The following is a 19693-nucleotide window of genomic DNA, read 5'->3' on the forward strand; positions in this document are numbered from 1 at the left end:
CATGATTGGCATCCAAAGCTGGTGATCCTGAATCCTCCATCTTGCATCCACTCCCCTGTAGCAATGATTTTCACCATTCTGACAAATGTTACAAGCCAGAAATTTCCCAGCTCTGGGAATCCAGGTCGGGAATGAAAATTCTCCCTGAGGCCTAACAGTTTATCCACTGTGAGCATGCCCACTGTGTTCATTGTTTATAGGTTTGAATATCTTGTACCATCCCTGCATAAGACAACCTGTACTGTTCCCCCCTGTCCATTTAATCTCCATTAACCACATTACCCAGGAAACCTGTCAACAGAATTGAGAACATGATCTGACCGCCTTCAGTCCTCCAACCTTGATGAAAACCACAGTCACAGAACATAACAATCTTCTAAAACTTCACATTTGTAATAGGATTTTTTTTGTATCAGACTGAGAGGAGAGAGAAATGCACAGGTAAGGTAAAGCTCTGAACGATTGAATGGTGACATCAATTCCACTGTTTGATGTAACGGCAAGGGTAGAAATTTAAGTTTAGATGGGCTGGATATGTCAAAGTTTGCGGGTGACACTAAGACAAGTGGTCAAGCAAAGTGACAGTGACGTTTGAGGAATGGAGGTGGGGAGCCTCCGGGATAGAGAGATGGGTGGGGGGAGGGGGGATGGGGCTGGGGAGAAGGTAACGGGGAGTGCAGTGGATGAGTGAGGATGATGGGTGCATGGTTGGGGAGTTTCGGGGCGGGGGAGGGGGATGGCCTGGGGGTTGCAGTGAGAGAGAGACTCGCTGAGATTCTTGTGGCTCCCTGCCTCTATTTCTGATGAAGGGCTTTTGCCTGAAACATTGAATTTCCTGCTCCTCAGATGCTGCCTGATCTGCTGTGCTTTTCCAGCACCAATCTGATCTAAACTCTGGTTTCCAGCATCCGCAGTCCTCACTTTTGCCTAGAAATTTAAGTTGAAGGCAGAGAATCAATGCAGAGATCCTTACACACAATGATTAGAATGAAAGCTGTTGCTGAAGCATAGTCTATTATCTCTTTTAGATGAGAATCAGATATTTGCTAGTAAAAGAGGAATGTTAAAGGGGAGTGAAAAGGAGAGCAGGTTTAAACTCGGCAGTAGATTTGGAGAAAATGTTAGCACAGATTTAATCTATTAATCACTCATAACAGCTGCAGGATGAAAAACTTTAATGAGGAGATGTTGGTAGGATTTTTGGTGCATTTTTAGTTCATATTCTGATGGCCAGAAGCCTGTTATTATGTCTTGGTCCCAATTTTAGCCTTTTAGCCAGGAGAATAGCCTTTTCTGTAAAAACATTCCTCTCCATGGTTAGAAATGTTTAGAAAGTGGGAAGAAGTAGAATTGTGTTCTGGTACCATTTAACGTGTTTTTTAAGCCAGGTACTGTATTCATGTTTGTTAGGTGTTGTCACGTTGATGTGATACAAATCCAGTAGCTCAGTTGATTTTCCCTCCATTTTGCGGTGGAGCTGGGTCAGGCCCAGGTTCTATGTGGTAAACCAATGTCATTGCACCTTGACCCAAAGCAACATAACCCTGGGATAGTGATTTTCCTTGTTGATAGGAAACAGATGATAGGGAAGATTGTACTGGAATCTCCAGTGAGTAAACACAACAAAGAAATTTATTCTAATAAAAACACCAGTGTAAGAAATATACAGCAGGTTCAGCAGCATCTGAGAACCTTCCATCAAAAATGCTATTAGTAATAAGCATTAGAGAAATTTATATGCTGATGAACCATGTTCAAAACAGCACCAGAAGTAGCTACTGCTAGGTGACTCTTCACAGCTGCACATGTCAGCTTACTCTGTTGGATATAGAGTGGTGTATGAAGGAGTGGAATTTGTCACGATAAATGTGCCTTGTATTTTTGCTAATACATAACCTGTATGCTGTATTCCCTGAATGCCTCTATGCAGTAATTATTATTTCAGATGAAAAAAAAGTGGCTTAATGTAGGCTTCCTATTCTCTCTATTTCATCTGTGAAAAATACCAGATGTACAGTTATAGATTTAGAGCTTTAAAAACTTGTGCTGTGCCTGCAGACAATAATTTGGGCAGCACAACAGAATGTAGTACTGGTAGTTGTAGATTTCACTGGTGGTGGGAGTCATTTGATATGATGAATTAATGCCACAAGCCATTCCCTCATTTTGGCTTATGAGGGCCTTTTTCTCCCTTTGGACTTTATTTTAGAGTAAACTATCCTGGTGTATAGCTTTGTGCATTGGGAACACAGATTAGAAATTTGAGTTTAAGATCTGTAAGAACAATTAGACAATTAGAACAATTTTTCATCTGTTCCCTTTGGCTCAGTTTTCGATGAAGCTTCTTTACATATTCATTAAAAACATTCATGCAACAGTGTATTTGTATCATCATCCTGTCACCTCTCTCTGGGACCTGGATTTGAATCCAATCTGAATTTGCGATGAAAGGCTTCCATTAGTGATTGTGTTGTGGTGGGTACTGTTCTCATGCTAATATAAAGGGACAGTACAAATAGCCCTCATACAGCACCCAGTTGTATTGGACCCAAGCTCCAACAAATGTATAATACACACAATTTGATATTAGTGACAAACATGTTTCAATCACCAGCACTGATTGCCCTTCTTTTCAGAAGCATAAATAATCCACACAGTGTCTGCAGAACTTAATCATTGAACCAAATTAATTGCTTTGTTACTTTGAGGAGTAGTTAGTTTTCTGATCTTCTAACCTTGAATCATATATTTCCTTCACTATGTATGCATCCTCCACCTGCAAGTACTGATTTTGTTTGCCAGTTCAGCAGTCTCATGTTACCAACCAGTGACATCTAGCGTAATCTTTGGGTCAGAGACAGGATTGCATCTCCATGCTCTGCATAGTCCAATATGTGTTTGGCTTTTGGGCATGCCATTCCCTGCAGGGAGCTTGGGACTGAGTTTTACCCTTGAATGTGTGCAAGCTGTAGAGAATCATTTGCACAAAAATAAAGCAATGCTGAGAGTCCCTTCAAAATAAATGTGGTTCATGCACTGGAGGTCTTACTGGTTATAACTCTGGTCTTGGCCCAAGTGAAAATATCAAATGATCTGAGATGGGAAATGTAGTGTTTCACATGTTTATTCAGGCACAGTGGACTAACCTGACACTAAGTCATGTATGGAGCGCACGTTATACAAGGTATGAAGTCACAAATATGAGGAACTGTTAGCTAAGAATTTGAAATTTGTAGATTCACCAGGTTACCGATTTTTAAAAAAACAGATACTGGACTGTAGCATTTAAGTGGTTGAACGAGATGATGAAGCACTGCTGCCCTTAAAGGTTATACCTGGTTATTTTTCACATTTTAAATAGCTGGCTTTAAATTGACATGTGAACAGCAATAACAATTTGAACTATATAAGGCCTAGAAACTAGTAAAACATTCCAAAGAAGTGGAAAAGAGCGTCAAAGGAGCATTATAAAACAGAATTTGACAACGAAGCATATCTCGAAATATTGGGGCCATGGCCCAAAACCTTTATCAAAAGAATCATTTTTGAGGAGTGTCTTAAAGGAGAAAAATAAATTAGAGTGTGGAAAAGATTTGGGATGGGACCTGCAGATCTTAGAGACTTGGCAGCTAAAGGCATATTTACTAGTGATAGGGCAATTAAAATCAGAAATGCTTAAGACAACAGATTTGGAAGAGAATAGGTTTCTTGGATGATTGTAGGGGGAGAGAAAATTGCAGAGGCAGGGAAGAGTGAGATCTTGAAAGGATTTAAAAACAAAAACAATAATTTGAAAATCAAGTGTTAATTAAGCAGGAATCAGTTTAAGTCATTGAGTTGTGGATGAACAGTACTTAGTGCAACTGAGACAGTGTAGTTTTGGATGACCAAAGTTAGAGGGTAGAACATAGGAGGCTATCCAGCTGCATGGTGGAGTCTTGAGGTAACACAGACATGCTGAGGGTTTGAGCTGAGTCAAGGGCAGAGACAGATCATGTTTCGGATTGTAAATAGCCAGTCTTAGTGATGTGATAGATGTACAGCTAAAAGCTTATCTCAGGATCAAACATGATTCCAAAGTTGCAAAATGATTGGTTCAACCTCAGATTTGCAGAGGAGAGGACAGGATTTGTTGGCTAGGAAATGGAATTATGGCATGGTCAGAAAATCTTCCTAATGTTCAGTAGGAGCAAACTTCTGCTTATCCATTAGATGTTGGATGAATAGTCTGACAATTTGGAGACAATGAATGGGGTCAAAAGTAGTGGTAGCAAAATAAACCTAGGTGTTTTCAATTCGCACTTGTAAAAAATTTTCATGTGGGACGTGGAGATCACTGGCTCGGCCATCCTTTATTGCCTGTCCCTTGTCGCCCTTAAGAAAGTGGTGGTGAGCTGCATTCTTGAACCTCTACAGTCTGCCTGCTATGGGTAAACTCACAATGCCCAGAGAAATGTGGGAACAAGTGTTGTGTTTTCAGATGATGCCATCAAAGACCAACATTTAGATAATATTTAGGGGGAGGCTAAGGAGTCATATTTGGGAAACTAGAAAACTAGAAACAATGGTGCAGGAGAAGCAAGAGAGCTCACCGCTACCTCCTAAAGGATATTCAGAGATTGACAATTCATGAGATATAACTCCTCCCACTTCCTTTGTCTCAGCCTTGCCATTAAACCATCAACAGAAAGTGATCAAACACATCATAGAGTTCTATAGCACAGGATCATGTGCTGGTCCAAAACAACCACCTGGCTATTCTAATCCCACTTTCCTCCACTTGGCATAGCAAGTGAACATCTAAATACTTCTTATAGGGCTTTCAGCTTCTACCATCCTCTGAGTGAAAAAAAACTTTCCTCTCAATCCCTGTAAACCTCTTGCCCCTTACCTTAAAGCTCTACCTCTGATCATTGATTTCTCTGCCAATCGGAAAAGGTCCTTTAATGTCTACTCTGTCTATGCCCCTCATAATTTTGAGCAACTCAATCGTGTGCCCCCTCAATCTTCTCTGATTCAAGATAAGCAATCCAGTCTATCCAATTCTCATCAAAATTAAAACTGTCCAGCTCCACCAAGTATGTATTTATCAGTCTTAACATCTCTTTGTTTTGGTCAGTGTTTTCTGATGAAACACCTCTGGACTTTTTAATGTGTTAAAGGTGACGTATAAATGCAAGTTGTATGTGTTGTTGTTTTGAGGATGCCCTATTTGAAGTGAGTAATTTCCTTTAAAATCACTCAAATACAACAATCTTAGATAGAGTAACAATATTTCCAAAGGCTTGGACTAAATTTTAAGAGGAACCACAATATTGGTGGAATTAGAGCCAAAAGTAAAAGGTTTAAATGTATAGAGAATTTTTTTCCCAGCTCTTTATGAATCTTAAGATTCACTCTATTCCTAAATTCTTTCAGTTCATTTAATTTTGAAACAGTCACATGACATCATACTACATCTATTGTTTCTTAAAATATTATTTCATTTACTGAAAGGTAAAAGAAAGTGAGAAATCACCGAGCATTCAAATAAAACTTAGAAAAAGAACAGGAGCAAATTAATGCAGATGAGCAATCCAAGTCCAGGCTCTCTTTAGCCACTATGGCTAATCCATTACACACGCAGTTGGCCTGAAAGCGATTCTGAAACCGAACAAGAGGTCAGGATCTTCAGTAAACAGCCCATCAACTCTGAAACTATGTTTATTGTTGCTCTTCCCATATTATCTGCTAGTGTCAGAACTGCATCGCACCATGCTTCATTCAACATTACACTGTTGCAATTGTGCTGAATTATTATGTGTTGTCATGATTGAAGAGATTTGAAAAGGAATCAGTTTTTAAATTTAGTTCTAAGATCCTCACATGTAAAAGCAACTATAAGCATTTTATATTTTTTCAGTCACATTTTTGTGCATTGACATTAGCCATTTTTCAAGATTGAGCATCATTATAACTGATAACCCCTTCCATTGGAATAAAGGATAAAATATGTAAATAATTTAAGTATCTTAGTGTTTAATGTTGTAGACAAGTGAAGAGTAGCAGTGAGTTGCTATTCACTAAATCCTGACCCTCCGAGTTTGTTTTAGTGAGTTTTAGTTCCCCTGGAGATTAGCTTTGATCTTTGTCAAATTCAGATATTTCGACTCCCTTGTAACTGATAACTGAGTGGAATTGGCTTCTCACATCAGATTACAGTCTGTCATGGTGATTGGTGCCAACAGCAAACACTGATGATCACGGTCTGCAAAAATCTGCTGTTACATTCTCATAGCATCAAAGGAATGTGCTCCCCCCACTGCTCTCACAGCTGCTCCCAGTGGCTTTTGCTTACACAGTAAATTAATTGGAAAAACAAGGGACAAAAGGCATTAGGTGGGGTCAGCTTGCAGTGTCGCAGCTAGCACATGATGGACTTTAATCATTGTCTATTCTAGAAGACCAAGTTAATGCAGACAGAACCACCCTCCCCCCCCAACCAAAAGAAGAGGTGAAATGAGAGAACTATACTGATATCTCAGAGTACACGCTATGATGATTGCTATTCAGTTTTAAATGCAGCATTTTATGTAAGGGTCCAAAAAGAGAAATATCAGAATGCTTGCTTACCTCTATTCAAGGGTAAGGGAAGTTATAGTCTGGCAAAGATAGTTTTTCAAAACTATGTTCAAAGCTCATTATCTTACCAGCATTGTAACAGCCATTAATACCAAAACAAATGGTTAAATTTCTTGTCCGTGTTTTTGACTTCCGAGATCATTCACATGTCTGCGTGTGTTTTTGTACAGTACCATATGGTCCGCCTCATTTGTTCAGTTTGTGGGATCCAGCTTCATTTGGTGATGAGAAATCAGACTAAAACTACTTAATGAATTACTGTCATAACCAACTTCCCTCAATGATTTTGTTTTCCCTTTTAGGCCTCCTTCCCTTTCAGGTAGTCAAGCATTTTCCGACATCTCGCTCATCAGAATTTCCCCACAAAGAACCCCTGTTGGCACGACAGAACCAGTGTTTAACCCACCACACCCATACATTAACCCGTATATGGACTACATTAGGTCTCTACACAGCAGCCCCTCTCTGTCAATGATTTCTGCAGCCAGGGGACTCAGCCCGACTGACGGTGAGCATCATGCATACTTTTGCTGTCTTAGAATGGATTAAAGACAGTGATAGTGAAACAAATGTATCAATTTAATAAGTTACAAAGATAAGATTCTGAATATTTTACAACTCAAATGTTTTCACCACAAAATGCTCATTGTCTTCTCTTTAAAATGATTGTCTATTTATGGTGGCTTCGATATAACCAACTGCTTATTTAATAATCATGGTGATCTAATATACATTAAATGTTCTAATTAGATTATTGTTTGCTGCTTAAATGAAATCCTATTTTAGTAAAGACTTGTCTGATTTTTTAAAAACTGTTCTTCATGCACCTTTTTCTTCTCAGTGTTGTTTTGATTCCAGGTCTTTCACTCTAGGAACCAGTAGTTTCACAATGGCATCAGTTAAAGGCCTGGTTTATGGAATGGGAGAACGTCCTTCAATCACAGCTTTAAAAATGAAAAACAATCAAACTCTTACTTTTTGCTGAAATTTAAATGCATGTTATTATTAATTTCTGCATATATTAGGTTGCTGACAGTCATAAAATTTTGTGGTATAATTTGGATTTATCATTTGATGAGATCACATTCATATAACTGCTCTTCCTAAACTTCTAACATAAGAGAAAATATTAATCAATAAGAAATATGAAAACATATAGGACTGAGTTGCCTAAGCTTCATGATGGGCTGTGGGTTGGCCACCTCAGTATAGCAGCTGCTATGTTTGTTTCAAATGGATCTTTACTTAAAATAAAGGGAAATAGGATGACACTGAGTCTTACAGCATTGATGCTCACTTTTATATAACAGAAGAAAGTACATGTGCTTCCAATTTGTGTTGCTAACAAGTTACAGTATCGCCCTGAGTTTTCTGCACTTTAACCAGAGGAGTGGCACAATGCAGAGAAGATTCTTGTCATTACAGTTGTTCCTTTGCAATGTTTGGTGACATGGATCATTGACTGAGACCAGGGATTGGGTTATTTGCCTGTTTAGAAGAATCAATTCTAGGCAAACCAAAAGGAATAATATAAGGAACCAGCGAAGAGGGCACTGAGTAGAGAGCATTTTTCCGCCGTGCTGTTGACTCAATGTTATTACAGCTGTATAGCTCTTCCTTTACTGCAGAAACTTCACGGCTGAAAAAGACACCATTTTATTAATAACTTGAATTTCATTGAGGCGGCTTCAAACCAATCCAGATCTGATAACCTGATCCGAAAACATTGCTCACATTTTGACAAAATGTACCACAGTAGCTGAGACAATTCACAACATTTTAAGAATGATGAACAACTTTGTATACAAAACAATCCTCAAAATTCTTTAAAAAGCAATTCATCCTATCATCCAATGCTAATAGATCCTTAAAAAAATAGGATTCTGATCTAAATCCACTTTGTTGCTAAATCTATTAACTCTTCCTTCGACCATATGTTATCTGTATTCCAAGTTATAGTGGAATCTGACCATTAGTTTTTCAGATTTATTGTTTAGACTAACAAACAGAGCAAAAATGTAATCTCTGTCAAACTCTAGTGATTGAGAGAGAGATTACATTGAAGGGAAAATGTTATTTAAAAATTATCATTACTCAAGGCCAAAGTGGCATCAACAGGTCCAGGAAGCAGGCTGTGACAGACTCATAGTTCCTGAGTACCTGTCCCTCTTTCAAAGCTAAATTCATGCTCAGGTGCCCTTGAAGAGGGATCGTCCTGAAGTTGTAGGATGAGGTGGGTCCGAGGGAGCTGGGGTGCTTTACTTCTCTCACTCCCACTATTTTGATTTAGTATCTCCCCTGTTTTCTGCACCTTTTTGTTTTTTGTTGTTGTGACGCTGACTTTAGTCGGTCGGCCTAACAAGTCCACACCAACCCCCCTCTGACTAATGCACCTAACACTATGGGCAATTTAACATGGCCAATTCACCTGGCCTGCACATCTTTGGACTGTGGGAGGAAACCGGAGCACCCGGAGGAAACCTATGCCGACACGGGGAGAATGTGCAAACTCCACACACAGTCACCCGAGGATGGAATTGAACCTAGGACCCTGGTGCTGTGAGGCAGCAGTGCTAACCACTGAGCCACCTTGCTGCGGAATTGCTTAATTAGGTGATTTGGTCCTGAGTCTTTTTTAAAAAAAGAGCTGCAGTCTACACTGACCCTGGTGGGCACTGTTCATTAATTTTCACTTGGGTGTCAGGGTAACTTGATGAGTTTAGTAAAATTAAAGAATAGCAATATTCTTAATGGTTGTTTTTGGTGCAATCATTATGTTCCCTACGTCTGGACTAGAAGGTCTGGGGTTCGTGTCCCAACTACCACAGAGGTATGGCATAACAGGTTGATTGAAACAAAAAGAATTGTGTTCTTCTCCAGTTGGTTTTGGCTTCTGAACAGAGAAAGGATACAGAAGGGAAAGGTGAATTTTCAATAATATGCTTGTAAATCTCTGGAAGTCTTTTGCTTCCGAATTCAGCTATGCATCACAGGGTTACATGGCGACCGCTCTTCCCAAGACCACAAGAATGTGCAGCGAGTTGTGAACACAGCCAAATCCATCACACAAACCAGCCTCCCATCCATTGACTTCATGTATACCTCTCGCTGCATCAGAAAGCAACCAACATAATCGAAGACCCCTCCCACTCTGGTTGTACACTCTTCCATCCTCTTCTGTCAGACAGAACATATAAAAGTAAGAACATAAGTACAAACAGATTCAAGAGCAGCTTCTTATCTGCTGTTATCAGACTTTAAATGGACCTTAAATGTTAATGTTGATCTCTCTCTGCACTTTCTCGACAGCTGTAACACTGTATTCTGCACTCTGTTCTATTACGCTGATGCACTTATATAGTACGATCTGCCTGTGAAAGCACGAAAGGCAACACTTATCACTGTACCTCGGTACATGTGGCAATAATAAATCAAATCAAAATCAAATCAAAATGAAGCATAGCCCTGGGGAGTAAGTGACATATATATGCTGTTGAGCTGGAATTCAGATTAGAACCATGTGAGTTGAATTCAATATGTTTTCTTTTGCAAAATACAGACAATCTCTCCAGCACCTCTACTCCACAGTCTAGATCAGTGGAAATGCCCCCACTTCTTACCTCGCCAGTTATAGCCTGCAAATCTTCCCAATGGTTTCTCTTTCCATCCTAGCTGCGTTATTTCTGGAGTTTTCCAGTAATGTGTTCTGGATCTCCTTTTTTATCCTGACAACGTTTTAATCTTTTGCCAAATTTATGTGATGGGAGCCGATGCATGTATGTTGATGATACCCAGATCCACCTCTATCACATCTCTCAAGCCCTGCACACTGCTTTTCTGACTTCCAATCTTTGATCAAATGCAGTTTTCTTCAGACAAATGTTGGATGGACTGAAACCATTGTTTTCATCTCCTCCATAATATTTTTTCTCTTTCAACTGATTCACTGCCCACTGATTCATTTTACATCAGACTATTTGCAATCTCTATTCAATACAGAGTTGAACACTACACTCCTACCAAAACCAGATATTATCTCCCAGATGAGGGATATTTTAAGAAAGAACTGTAGATACTGGATATCAGAAACAAAAACAGAAATAGCTGGAAAAATTCAGCAGATATGGCAGCATCTGTGAAGAAAAAGCAGAGTTAACATTTTGGGTTCAGTGACACTTCTTCAGAACTATTAAGGATATTTCATTCAACCTTCACAATACCATTTGTCTCTGTATCTGCACAGCCTGTCTTCTGTCAAATTATTAATGCCTTTGTTATCTCTCATAATTTCATTGCTCTCTGGTTGGCTTTATATCCTGCACACTCCATAGACTTCAACTCACCCAACACCCTGATGCCTGATCTATCAAGCAGCACTTGCATTGAATAGATACACATACAACAGGATAAAGATAGAGACTGGGAGAAGCGTACAGCAGTCGGAGGAGTGTATCTCATTCAATGGATGGGAATTAGAATGCTTCCCAATTAGATGTGGAGTCAGGCAGGACTGCCCACTCTCTCCTGCCTTGTTTGTGTGTCGTATAGAACCGTTTGCTGAATCCATCAGGAAGGATGCGATCCTCCGAGAGGTGACTATTCCAGGCAGCAGAGCCCTGCAGGTCAAAGCCTCCCTGTACATGGACGACATTGCTGTTTTCTGCGTCGATGCGCTGTCAATGCACAAATTCATGAGCCTCTGCAATCAGTTCGAACTGACCTCTGGAGCCAAGATAATCCATCAGGAAGGATGCGATCCTCTGAGAGGTGACTATACGCTACTGTGCAGAACAAAAGACCAGTCCTTTATCCCCTTCATCATCAGGACACATTACCTGAAGGAGCTGGCAATATGGTTCAGAGGGAGTGGGAGGAATGCTTCACCAAGGTGAGGCAGAAACTGGGCTTTTGGGAACGCTGCTGTCTCTCCATTGCAGGTAAAGAGCTGGTCATCAGATGTGAGGTGCTCTCTGTTGTTGTATGTGGTGCAGGTTTGGTCCATTCCTTGAAGCTGTGCCTGTGCAGTCACCCGAGCATCTTCCACTTCATCTGGAGATCTAAAATGGACCGTGCCTGCAGGAACACTATGTACAAAACTCTGGAGAAGAGTGGGGAGGAATGTACCCAATGCTGTCCTCATCCTGATGGCCACCTTTATGTGTAGCTGCATCAAGCTGTACATAGACTGTCTGTACGCAAACACCGTGTCACTACGTACTGAAGTTCTACTTGTTCCCAGTGTTGCGAAAGATGACACAGGCCTCGTTGCTTCAGAATGCTCCAGAGAATTGGACCATTCTGTATCACCTATCTCTCATGGAGAAATTCACAAAGAAAACACTTTCGATTACAAGCCAATCAGTAAGTGGTCAGCATGTAGCATCCTCAAATTCGTGCAAAAAAAAGGAGAGAGTCGATCCTGCTGGGTTGTTCCCTGAGCAAACTGCCAAAGTCATTTGGAAGAATGCTTTATCACCAGAACTTTCCAACAAGCACAGAGTCCTCACTCGGCTGGTGGTGAGCAGGGCGCTACCTGTGAAGTCCTTCATGTATGCCTGGACTCTGTGTACCTTCGCCCACTGCCCTCGAAGTGGCTGCAATGGAGGTAGAGACTGTCACACCTCTCCTGCTGGGGTGTGCTTTTGCAAAGGAAGTCTGGAGAAAGAAGCAATGTTTTTTATCGAGATTCGTCCAGAGCAGCTCTTCCCTGGGATTTACACCGAGACAAACATTGACTGTGCCTGGAGGACCATCAACTCAGTAAAAGATGCTCTTTGGTCTGCCTGAAACTTGCTGGGCTTCCAGAGCAAAGAGTTAACCTTAACAAGAGTGTTCTGTATTAGTGGTGCTAGAAGAGTCCAGCAGTTCAGGCAGCATCCAAGTAGCTTCGAAATCAACGTTTTGGGCAAAAGCCCTTCATATAACAAGAGTGTTGCAGACTGGCATGTTCAAAGGTCCAGGACTACATGCTGAGGGACACACTAAAGCTTGGGGCTGTAGGGAAAGAGTACTGATTAATTTAAATGGGGGTCCGTTCAGTTATCAAACCCCCTCAAATATATGTAAGCATACTCTTGTGTAAATAAGAAATTCTGTTGGTTTGTTTGTTGGATAGACTCAAACTCCAATGTTTGTTTGTTTCTCACTACGCTACTGTACAGAACGAAACTGCTTCAGTGACTGTATGTAAATAAAATATATTTTATGAATAAAGTATATGTTTGAAATAAAAATAAGGGAGGAGTGTACATGGAGAATCACCATGAAGCAGACTGGGAGGAATGTGTAAAGACAGAATCGTTGTGAAGGGGACTGGAAGAAGTGTGCAGCAGTCAGTATCACTGTAACGTGGATTAGGACAGCATTCCTGAGTAGGACTTCAGTCACGAGTAAGGTTAAGACATTTCTAATCTACACTCTAACTCAACAGTCAAAGTGAAACTAACTTAGGATGACAAGCAGCAGCAGAGCTTTGCAAGATCCAGACTGAGCTCAGGTCAAGCAACAGGAATTGAAACAATTCTCCAGAGGCCAGTATCCCATCACCAAGTGACTGTTTATTTACATGTGGAGAGTAGTCTCCACTAATTCAACTCCCTCTTAGAGTGAACAGAACTTCTGACAGTCCTGTTTATACTTTTTTTTTCTTTCCTCCCCCACATTACCACCTGACAGCAGCTTATTTTTCCCCAGCACCCATGTCAGTGTGTGTGCAGGTATTGGACACAGTGAAAACCAACAAGTGGGCAATCTTAATTTATATTCCATCACCAGGAAGAGAGGAAACACCCAAGTGGCCAGTGACAAGCAGGGCCCTTCTCAGAGGGCAATACTAAGTGATCAAACAGTGAAGGCGAGGGCAGGGATTAAATCAAAATAGAGTTGGAAGGGAAACAGCCCTGTTTATTTTTTTCTTTTTTCTTTTTTTTCTTTTATTTCTTTTTTTTAAACCCCCACACTACCGCCTAACTGCGGTAGTGCTTATTTTTTATAGCCCTGTTTATATCTGTCAGCCAGCGCTTCCTGATTGGACCAGGTTAACAGCCCCAATCAGGGAACTCATATTCTGTGAGGTCCACCTGGCTGACCTCATTACAATCACTACAGGAGTCCTGCCAAAATTGGAAAGGCTGATCAGCACAAAGTAATGAGCTCATTGCTAAGTAGTTGGTAAGTTGCTTTTGTGCACTTTAAAGCTTTGCTAAGCAAAAGTAAGAGATCTTGCTTCCTTTCAAAAAAAAACCTTAATTAATTTTCTACTTGACTGGGTTTTGAAGCTTGAGTATTGAATAGTGGCAGAGTAGTACATCCACAAATCTGTGAGTTATGTTGATCGCATGCTTTTAGTGATTACTTCACAAATGAAGGAAGTACAGTCAAGGAAGGAATGGGTACCCAGCACTGGCAAGAAGGGAGGCAGGCAGGTAGTCAGGAAAGTTTATCACTTGAGAACAGTAAATAGGTGGTTAGAGTAGATCCTTGGGACACTAGGCCCGTTTCTGGGGAAGTTGGGATCTTTACAAGTCCAATGGGTTATACCTAAGCCAAAATGGGACCAACATCCTTCTGTTTGAGGGGGAAGTGAGGGCTGCAGATGCTGGAGATCAGAGTCGAAGAGTGTGGTGCTGGAAAAGCACAGCTGATCAAGTAGCATCCGAGGAGCAGAGGAAGTTGATGTTTCAGGCATTTGCCCTTCATCGGAATGGCTCCTGCTCCTCAGATGCTACCTGACTGGCTGTGCTTTTCCAGCACCACGCTCTTTGGCTCTGTTTGAGGGGACATGAGAAAGCAGTTTCGTAGTGCTGGTCCTGGACATTTAAGCTAACTTAGCAGGGAATGGGATACAGCGTTAAAGTACAATGATCCACAGACAATTGTAGAAAGAAAACATCTCATCAGTCTAGACAAACGGGAGGCTAGAAGAACACAGCAAGTCAGGCAGCATCAGAAGTGGAGAAGTTGACAATTCGAGTTGTGACCCTTCATCAGGATCTGTCTCTAACCATGTTAGTGTGGCAGGCACAGCATGTGAAGTAAAGATAAGGAGGATGACAAGGTTAGATGGCATTTATTTTAATACAAGGTGTCTTGTAGGTAAGACAGATGAGTCAAGTCATTTAGTCATATGTCCTTTCGCTCAACTTGTCCATGCTGTCCAGTTTTCACAATTAAACTAGTCTTATTTGCCTGTGTTTGATTTATATCTCTCCATACCTGTCTCATCCATGTACCTGACAAATGCTTCTTAAATTACAAAACTGTACTCCCCTCCACCACTTCATCTGGCAGTCCCTTCCAGACACTCAGCATCATTTGTGTGAAAAGGTTGCCCCTCCGGATCCTTTTGTATCTCTCTCCTTTCATGTTAAACCTATGCCCTCCAGTTTTAGACTCCCCTACCATGGGAAAAAGCTGTTGGCTATCTACCTTACCCATGCCTCTCATGATTTTATAGACCTCTATAAGGTCACCCCCTCAGTCTCCTACATTCCAAAGGAAAAAAGTCCCAATTTATCCAACCTCTTCTTATAACTCAATCCTTCCAATCCAGTAGCATCTTTGAGGTGCTGAATAACATATGGGATTATGACTTCATTGTTATTGTGGGCTTTTTGGTTGAAGGAGGGTCGGGACAGACAGCTCAAATACCATGCTGTAGAATCTTCAGGTGAGAAAGGGTTGGGTGTAAAACAGGAGATGGTGTCCCAATATTTATCAAGGTATCAATTACTGCATAAGGAGGGATGACATATTAGAAGGCTTTGTGACTGAGACTAAATGGGAATCATGTTGGGAGTATTAGAGCTCAAGTAGTCAGGAAGAGATAGAAGAGCAGATAAGTAGACAAATTTCAGAACATAGGAGCAAATTACTACAGAAGATGGAACACTTACTGAAAACAACAAATGCTGGAGATCACAGTGGGTCAGACAGCATCCATGAAAGAGAGCAAGTTAACGTTTCGAGTCTAGATGATGATGAAGAGTCATTGAGACTCAAAACGTTAGCTTGCTCTCTCTCCATGGATACTGCCCAACTTGCTTTAATCTGCAGCATCTTTGTTTTGAGATAAATTTCAGAGAAGTGTAAAAATAATGGAGTAATAATAGGAGGCTTCAACTTGCCCAATACTAACTGGATTGACAAAGTGTAAAAGGCAGAAAGAGGTTGGAGTTCTTAAAATGTACCCAAGAGAACTCTGTAAACCAGAATGCAGAAAATCCAAGAAGACATGGGTCATGCTGGACCTAATTTTAGGGAACGATGTTGGGCAATTGGTAGAAATGTCAATGAGGCAGCAATTCACAGATGATGACCATAACTCAGTCAGGTTTAAGTTAGAATAGAATAGAAAATTTAGAATAGAAAAGGTTAGTAATTGAAAAGGATAAATGTGGGTTAGAAATAAGGTTTGAATTGGGAGAGGGTATATTTTGATATGATGTGAGCATCTGGCCAAAGATGACTAGGAGTAGCTACTTGTCAAAAAAATCTACGGTGGAATAAGTGACAGTCTTTCAAAAAAGAAATAGCGTAAGTGTGTGGTCATCATGTCCCTGTAGAGGTGAAGGATGAGACCAAAAGGTCCAGAGAACTCCAAATATCTATCTATGTACAGGATTTGATAAGAAGAAAAAGTGAAGCTTATGGTAGATATCAAGGGTTCAGAACACCAGAAGCCTGAGATGTGCTGAGAAAGGGAAAGGGGCTACTTAAGAAAGAAATTAGGAAAGAGAAAAAGGGACATGGAAAACACTGACAAGTAAAATAATATATTTATGAAAAGTCTGCATGTTCCTTTAAAGTAAGAGGATAACTAAGGAAAGAATAGGGCCTATTAGGATCCTAAGTGGCAAACTGAGAATGGAGCTGGAAGTCATAGAAAGGAATACATCCATGTTCACAATCGACAAGAACAAAGTAAGAGTAGAAATCAGAGATGAGGCCTAAGATATACTTGATTAATTTACAATTGAGGTGGAGGAGGTAAGAGGAATTTTAGTAGATATAAAATTGGATAAGTCACAAGACCCAGAGGTTGCATGGGAGGCAAGATATTCAGGGCCTTGACATTAATTTTCACATTTTCTGTGGACATAGGAAAGGTACCAGTGGACTGGAGGACGGCTAATGTGGTACCATTTTTCTAGGGAGGTAGGAATTAACCAGGGAAATAAAGGCTAATGAGTTTAACACAGCAATCCAAAAACTATTGCAAAAGATTCTGAGAAATAAAATTAACCTTCACGTGGAGAAGCACGAAAAAATCAGGGATAGTCAGTATGGTTTTTTCTGACAGGTTTGATTGGGTTTTTCAAGGAAGTGATTAGATATGTGGATAAGGAAAGTGTAGCAGATATAGTCTACATAAACTTTGGTAAGGGTTTGACAATGTCTTGCAAGGGAGACTGGTCAAGATGGATCGAAATTGGATCCAAAGTTGGCTTGGTGGCGTCAGGTAAAGCGTGATGTTCGAAGGTTGATTTTTGTGATCAGAAGCCTGTGCCCAGTAAAGTACTGTAGGGTACAGTGCTCTGTCTCTTGCTGTTTGTAGTGTACATCAATTATCTAGTCTTGAATATAGGTTTGATCAGTAGGTTTGCAGATGATACAAAAGATGATAGAGGCCAAATAGCAAGGAAGAAAGCTTTAGATTACAAAACAATATGGATGGGCTCAACAGATTGGCAGAACAATAGATAGAATTTAATCATGAAAAGTGTGAGGTAATGCATTTTGGGAACACTAACAAAGTAAGAGAGTATCTGGAGAATGGTAGGACACCTTGGAAATACAGAGGATCAGAGGGACCTTTGTGTGAATGTGCAGAGAGTGTTAAAGATCGCAGGAGAGACAGATAAGGTGATTAAGAAAGGCATTCAATACAAGAGCATAGAGGTTCTGATAGAGCTGTATAAGTTATTGGTTAGGTCTCAGCTGGAGTACTGGGTGCAGTTCTGGTCACCACCCTATAGGAAGGATGCGATTGCAGAGGAGATTCACCAGGAAGTTGCTTGGACTGGATAGTTTCAGCAATGAAGAGAAACTGGTTAGCCTGGGATTGTTTCCATAGAGCAGAGAAGGCTGAAGGGGAATCTGATTGAGGTGTGCAAAATTCTGAGGGGCAAGACAGGATGGATAGGGAGAAACATTTCCCCTTAGTAAAGCAGTCAGTAAACAATGGATGTATATTTAAGCTAAAGGGCAGGAGGTTTAGACAGGTTTAAGGAAGAAGTCTTCACCCAAAGGGTGATGGGTATCTGGAGTTCAGTGCCTGAAAGCAATGTCATTGATTCGGATCTGCCTTCTGGACAATTAGGATGGGGAGTGAGTGCTGGTAAAGCTCACATTCCTTGCACACATTTTTTTAAAATGCAGACAGTGTGCCAGTGATATGCTCATCAGAATGGGGGAATGGGTTAGACATCTGAGCATGCTAAAAATGCATTCACAGTGGTGATAATGGAATAGCAGTGCAGCACTTTACAATGAATCTTACTTATTTGCAGGGACATGGAGGTATTGTGATCATCACATGTTCAGCCTCTATCCTCTCCCAGTAATGTAAGGATCCTATGCATGTGGAGGGCAAGGAGATGAATGTTGGGCACCCTAACACCCATTTTGGTTCTTGCTGCCCTTTTGTGGGATATTGACACCTGAAATGAGACAAAGGAAGGGATTGAGTTAGATGAACATAGCTGGCACAGCTGGTGGTGCTGATACAGGCATGGAAAAGGTGGCGAGGCACACTGTGAGAAGGAAGTGCAGAGGGCATACAGGGAGGAGTAGACAGGTGGGAGAGTTTGAAGGACAGTGCTGCGTACAATTGAGAGAGTTTAGACCATGGGCATTGCTGGTGTTTGGGTACAATGGTAGAGTTAGAGTGGCATAGCAGAGAAAAGATGGTGGCATTGACACTTGTGGAGTGTGAAAGTTAATTAACCATCTTGCTGCATTGCTGGACATTCCTCTGGACCTTTGACACCACACTCACCCAGTTGGGTAACTTTAGATTAGGCTGGTGGTATCTATTGTCATGGTCTCTTCTGGCTGTCCTGAGGAAAGAGGATGGTCATTCTCCCAAAAGCCTATCTACCAGTGCCTCAAGGTTAATGAAGTGGAGTGCTGCTTTAGAAGGTCTTTTAGAATTGTGTAGCAGCACACTGTGAATGGCAGTTCCTGGATTGTAATGTTTGATCTAATTCTCAGCTGGGATTTAAATCTTGGAAGATCCTGACAGCAGTGAATGCATATGCCACCATTGAGTGTAAGGTCGCGTGAAATTAATACCATCGATAATGAGGTGGGCAGTAGAAAATTACATGAGAACTTGTGAGTTCACCGAGAGAAACCTTCTATGCATCTCCCTAAAATTGACAATTAGGCAATTGTTTTGTGAAATTTAACACTACACATTAAGGAGGATGCATTCACTGAAATCTTACAACATTTTGACAAATTTTCGGAATTGTCTTAATTAGTTGTGAGGGATGAACAGGTTTGTAAATGTTAACATGCCTCAAGAGTACAGGTGATACTTTATATATAAAGGGAGGATTTTGTCTCTGCTATTTGCAGTGAAATAGGAAATGTTTATAGAGAATGCATTTACAAATAATTACAAACAGTGCACACAGGAAAAGCTCCCTTTTAAGTATTCAGAATCCTGATTATCATCACGTAGAATGTCCCAAATCAACAGAGAGACCTGACAAGTACTAACTAAAACTGGCAGGTTTCCAGATCAGTCACTGTGAAGAATGCATCTGAAGTTAGTTCAAAGAATGCAATTTGTTCTCAGCTACTGGGGCCTCACTGATCAACCTTGGTGATGATTTAAAGTCTATTTGCTTTTACAGTACCACATACTGGAGTCAGCCCAGCGGAATATTACCACCACCAGATGGCTCTGTTGGCTGGCCATCGTAGTCCGTACGGTGACATTCTTCCTCCAGCTGGCACAGCTACTGCGGGTGCTCTTCACATGGAATATCTGCACACAATGGAGGGTACGTAACAACTGAGAATAAGTTATATGTGGAAAATTCACCATGTAAAACTTCTCATG

The 19693-nt window shown here is 40.8% G+C and overlaps 1 protein-coding gene across 6 annotated transcripts in view; it reads left to right on the forward strand.

Annotated features, from left to right (window-relative positions):
- The window catches only part of LOC140477368 (transcriptional activator GLI3-like), a 382249-nt gene that overhangs the window by 285265 nt on the left and 77291 nt on the right, over window positions 1-19693 (forward strand). For 5 of the 6 annotated variants that reach the window (XM_072571153.1, XM_072571154.1, XM_072571155.1 and 2 more), the window contains 2 exons: window positions 6924-7129; window positions 19485-19634. In XM_072571153.1, coding sequence (XP_072427254.1) covers window positions 6924-7129; window positions 19485-19634 — 356 coding nt within the window. The remainder of the gene's footprint in view (window positions 1-6923; window positions 7130-19484; window positions 19635-19693) is intronic. The other variant, XM_072571158.1, reaches the window with a different exon arrangement.

Source organism: Chiloscyllium punctatum, chromosome 5 (assembly GCF_047496795.1).
Source record: "Chiloscyllium punctatum isolate Juve2018m chromosome 5, sChiPun1.3, whole genome shotgun sequence".
NCBI lineage: Eukaryota > Metazoa > Chordata > Chondrichthyes > Orectolobiformes > Hemiscylliidae > Chiloscyllium > Chiloscyllium punctatum.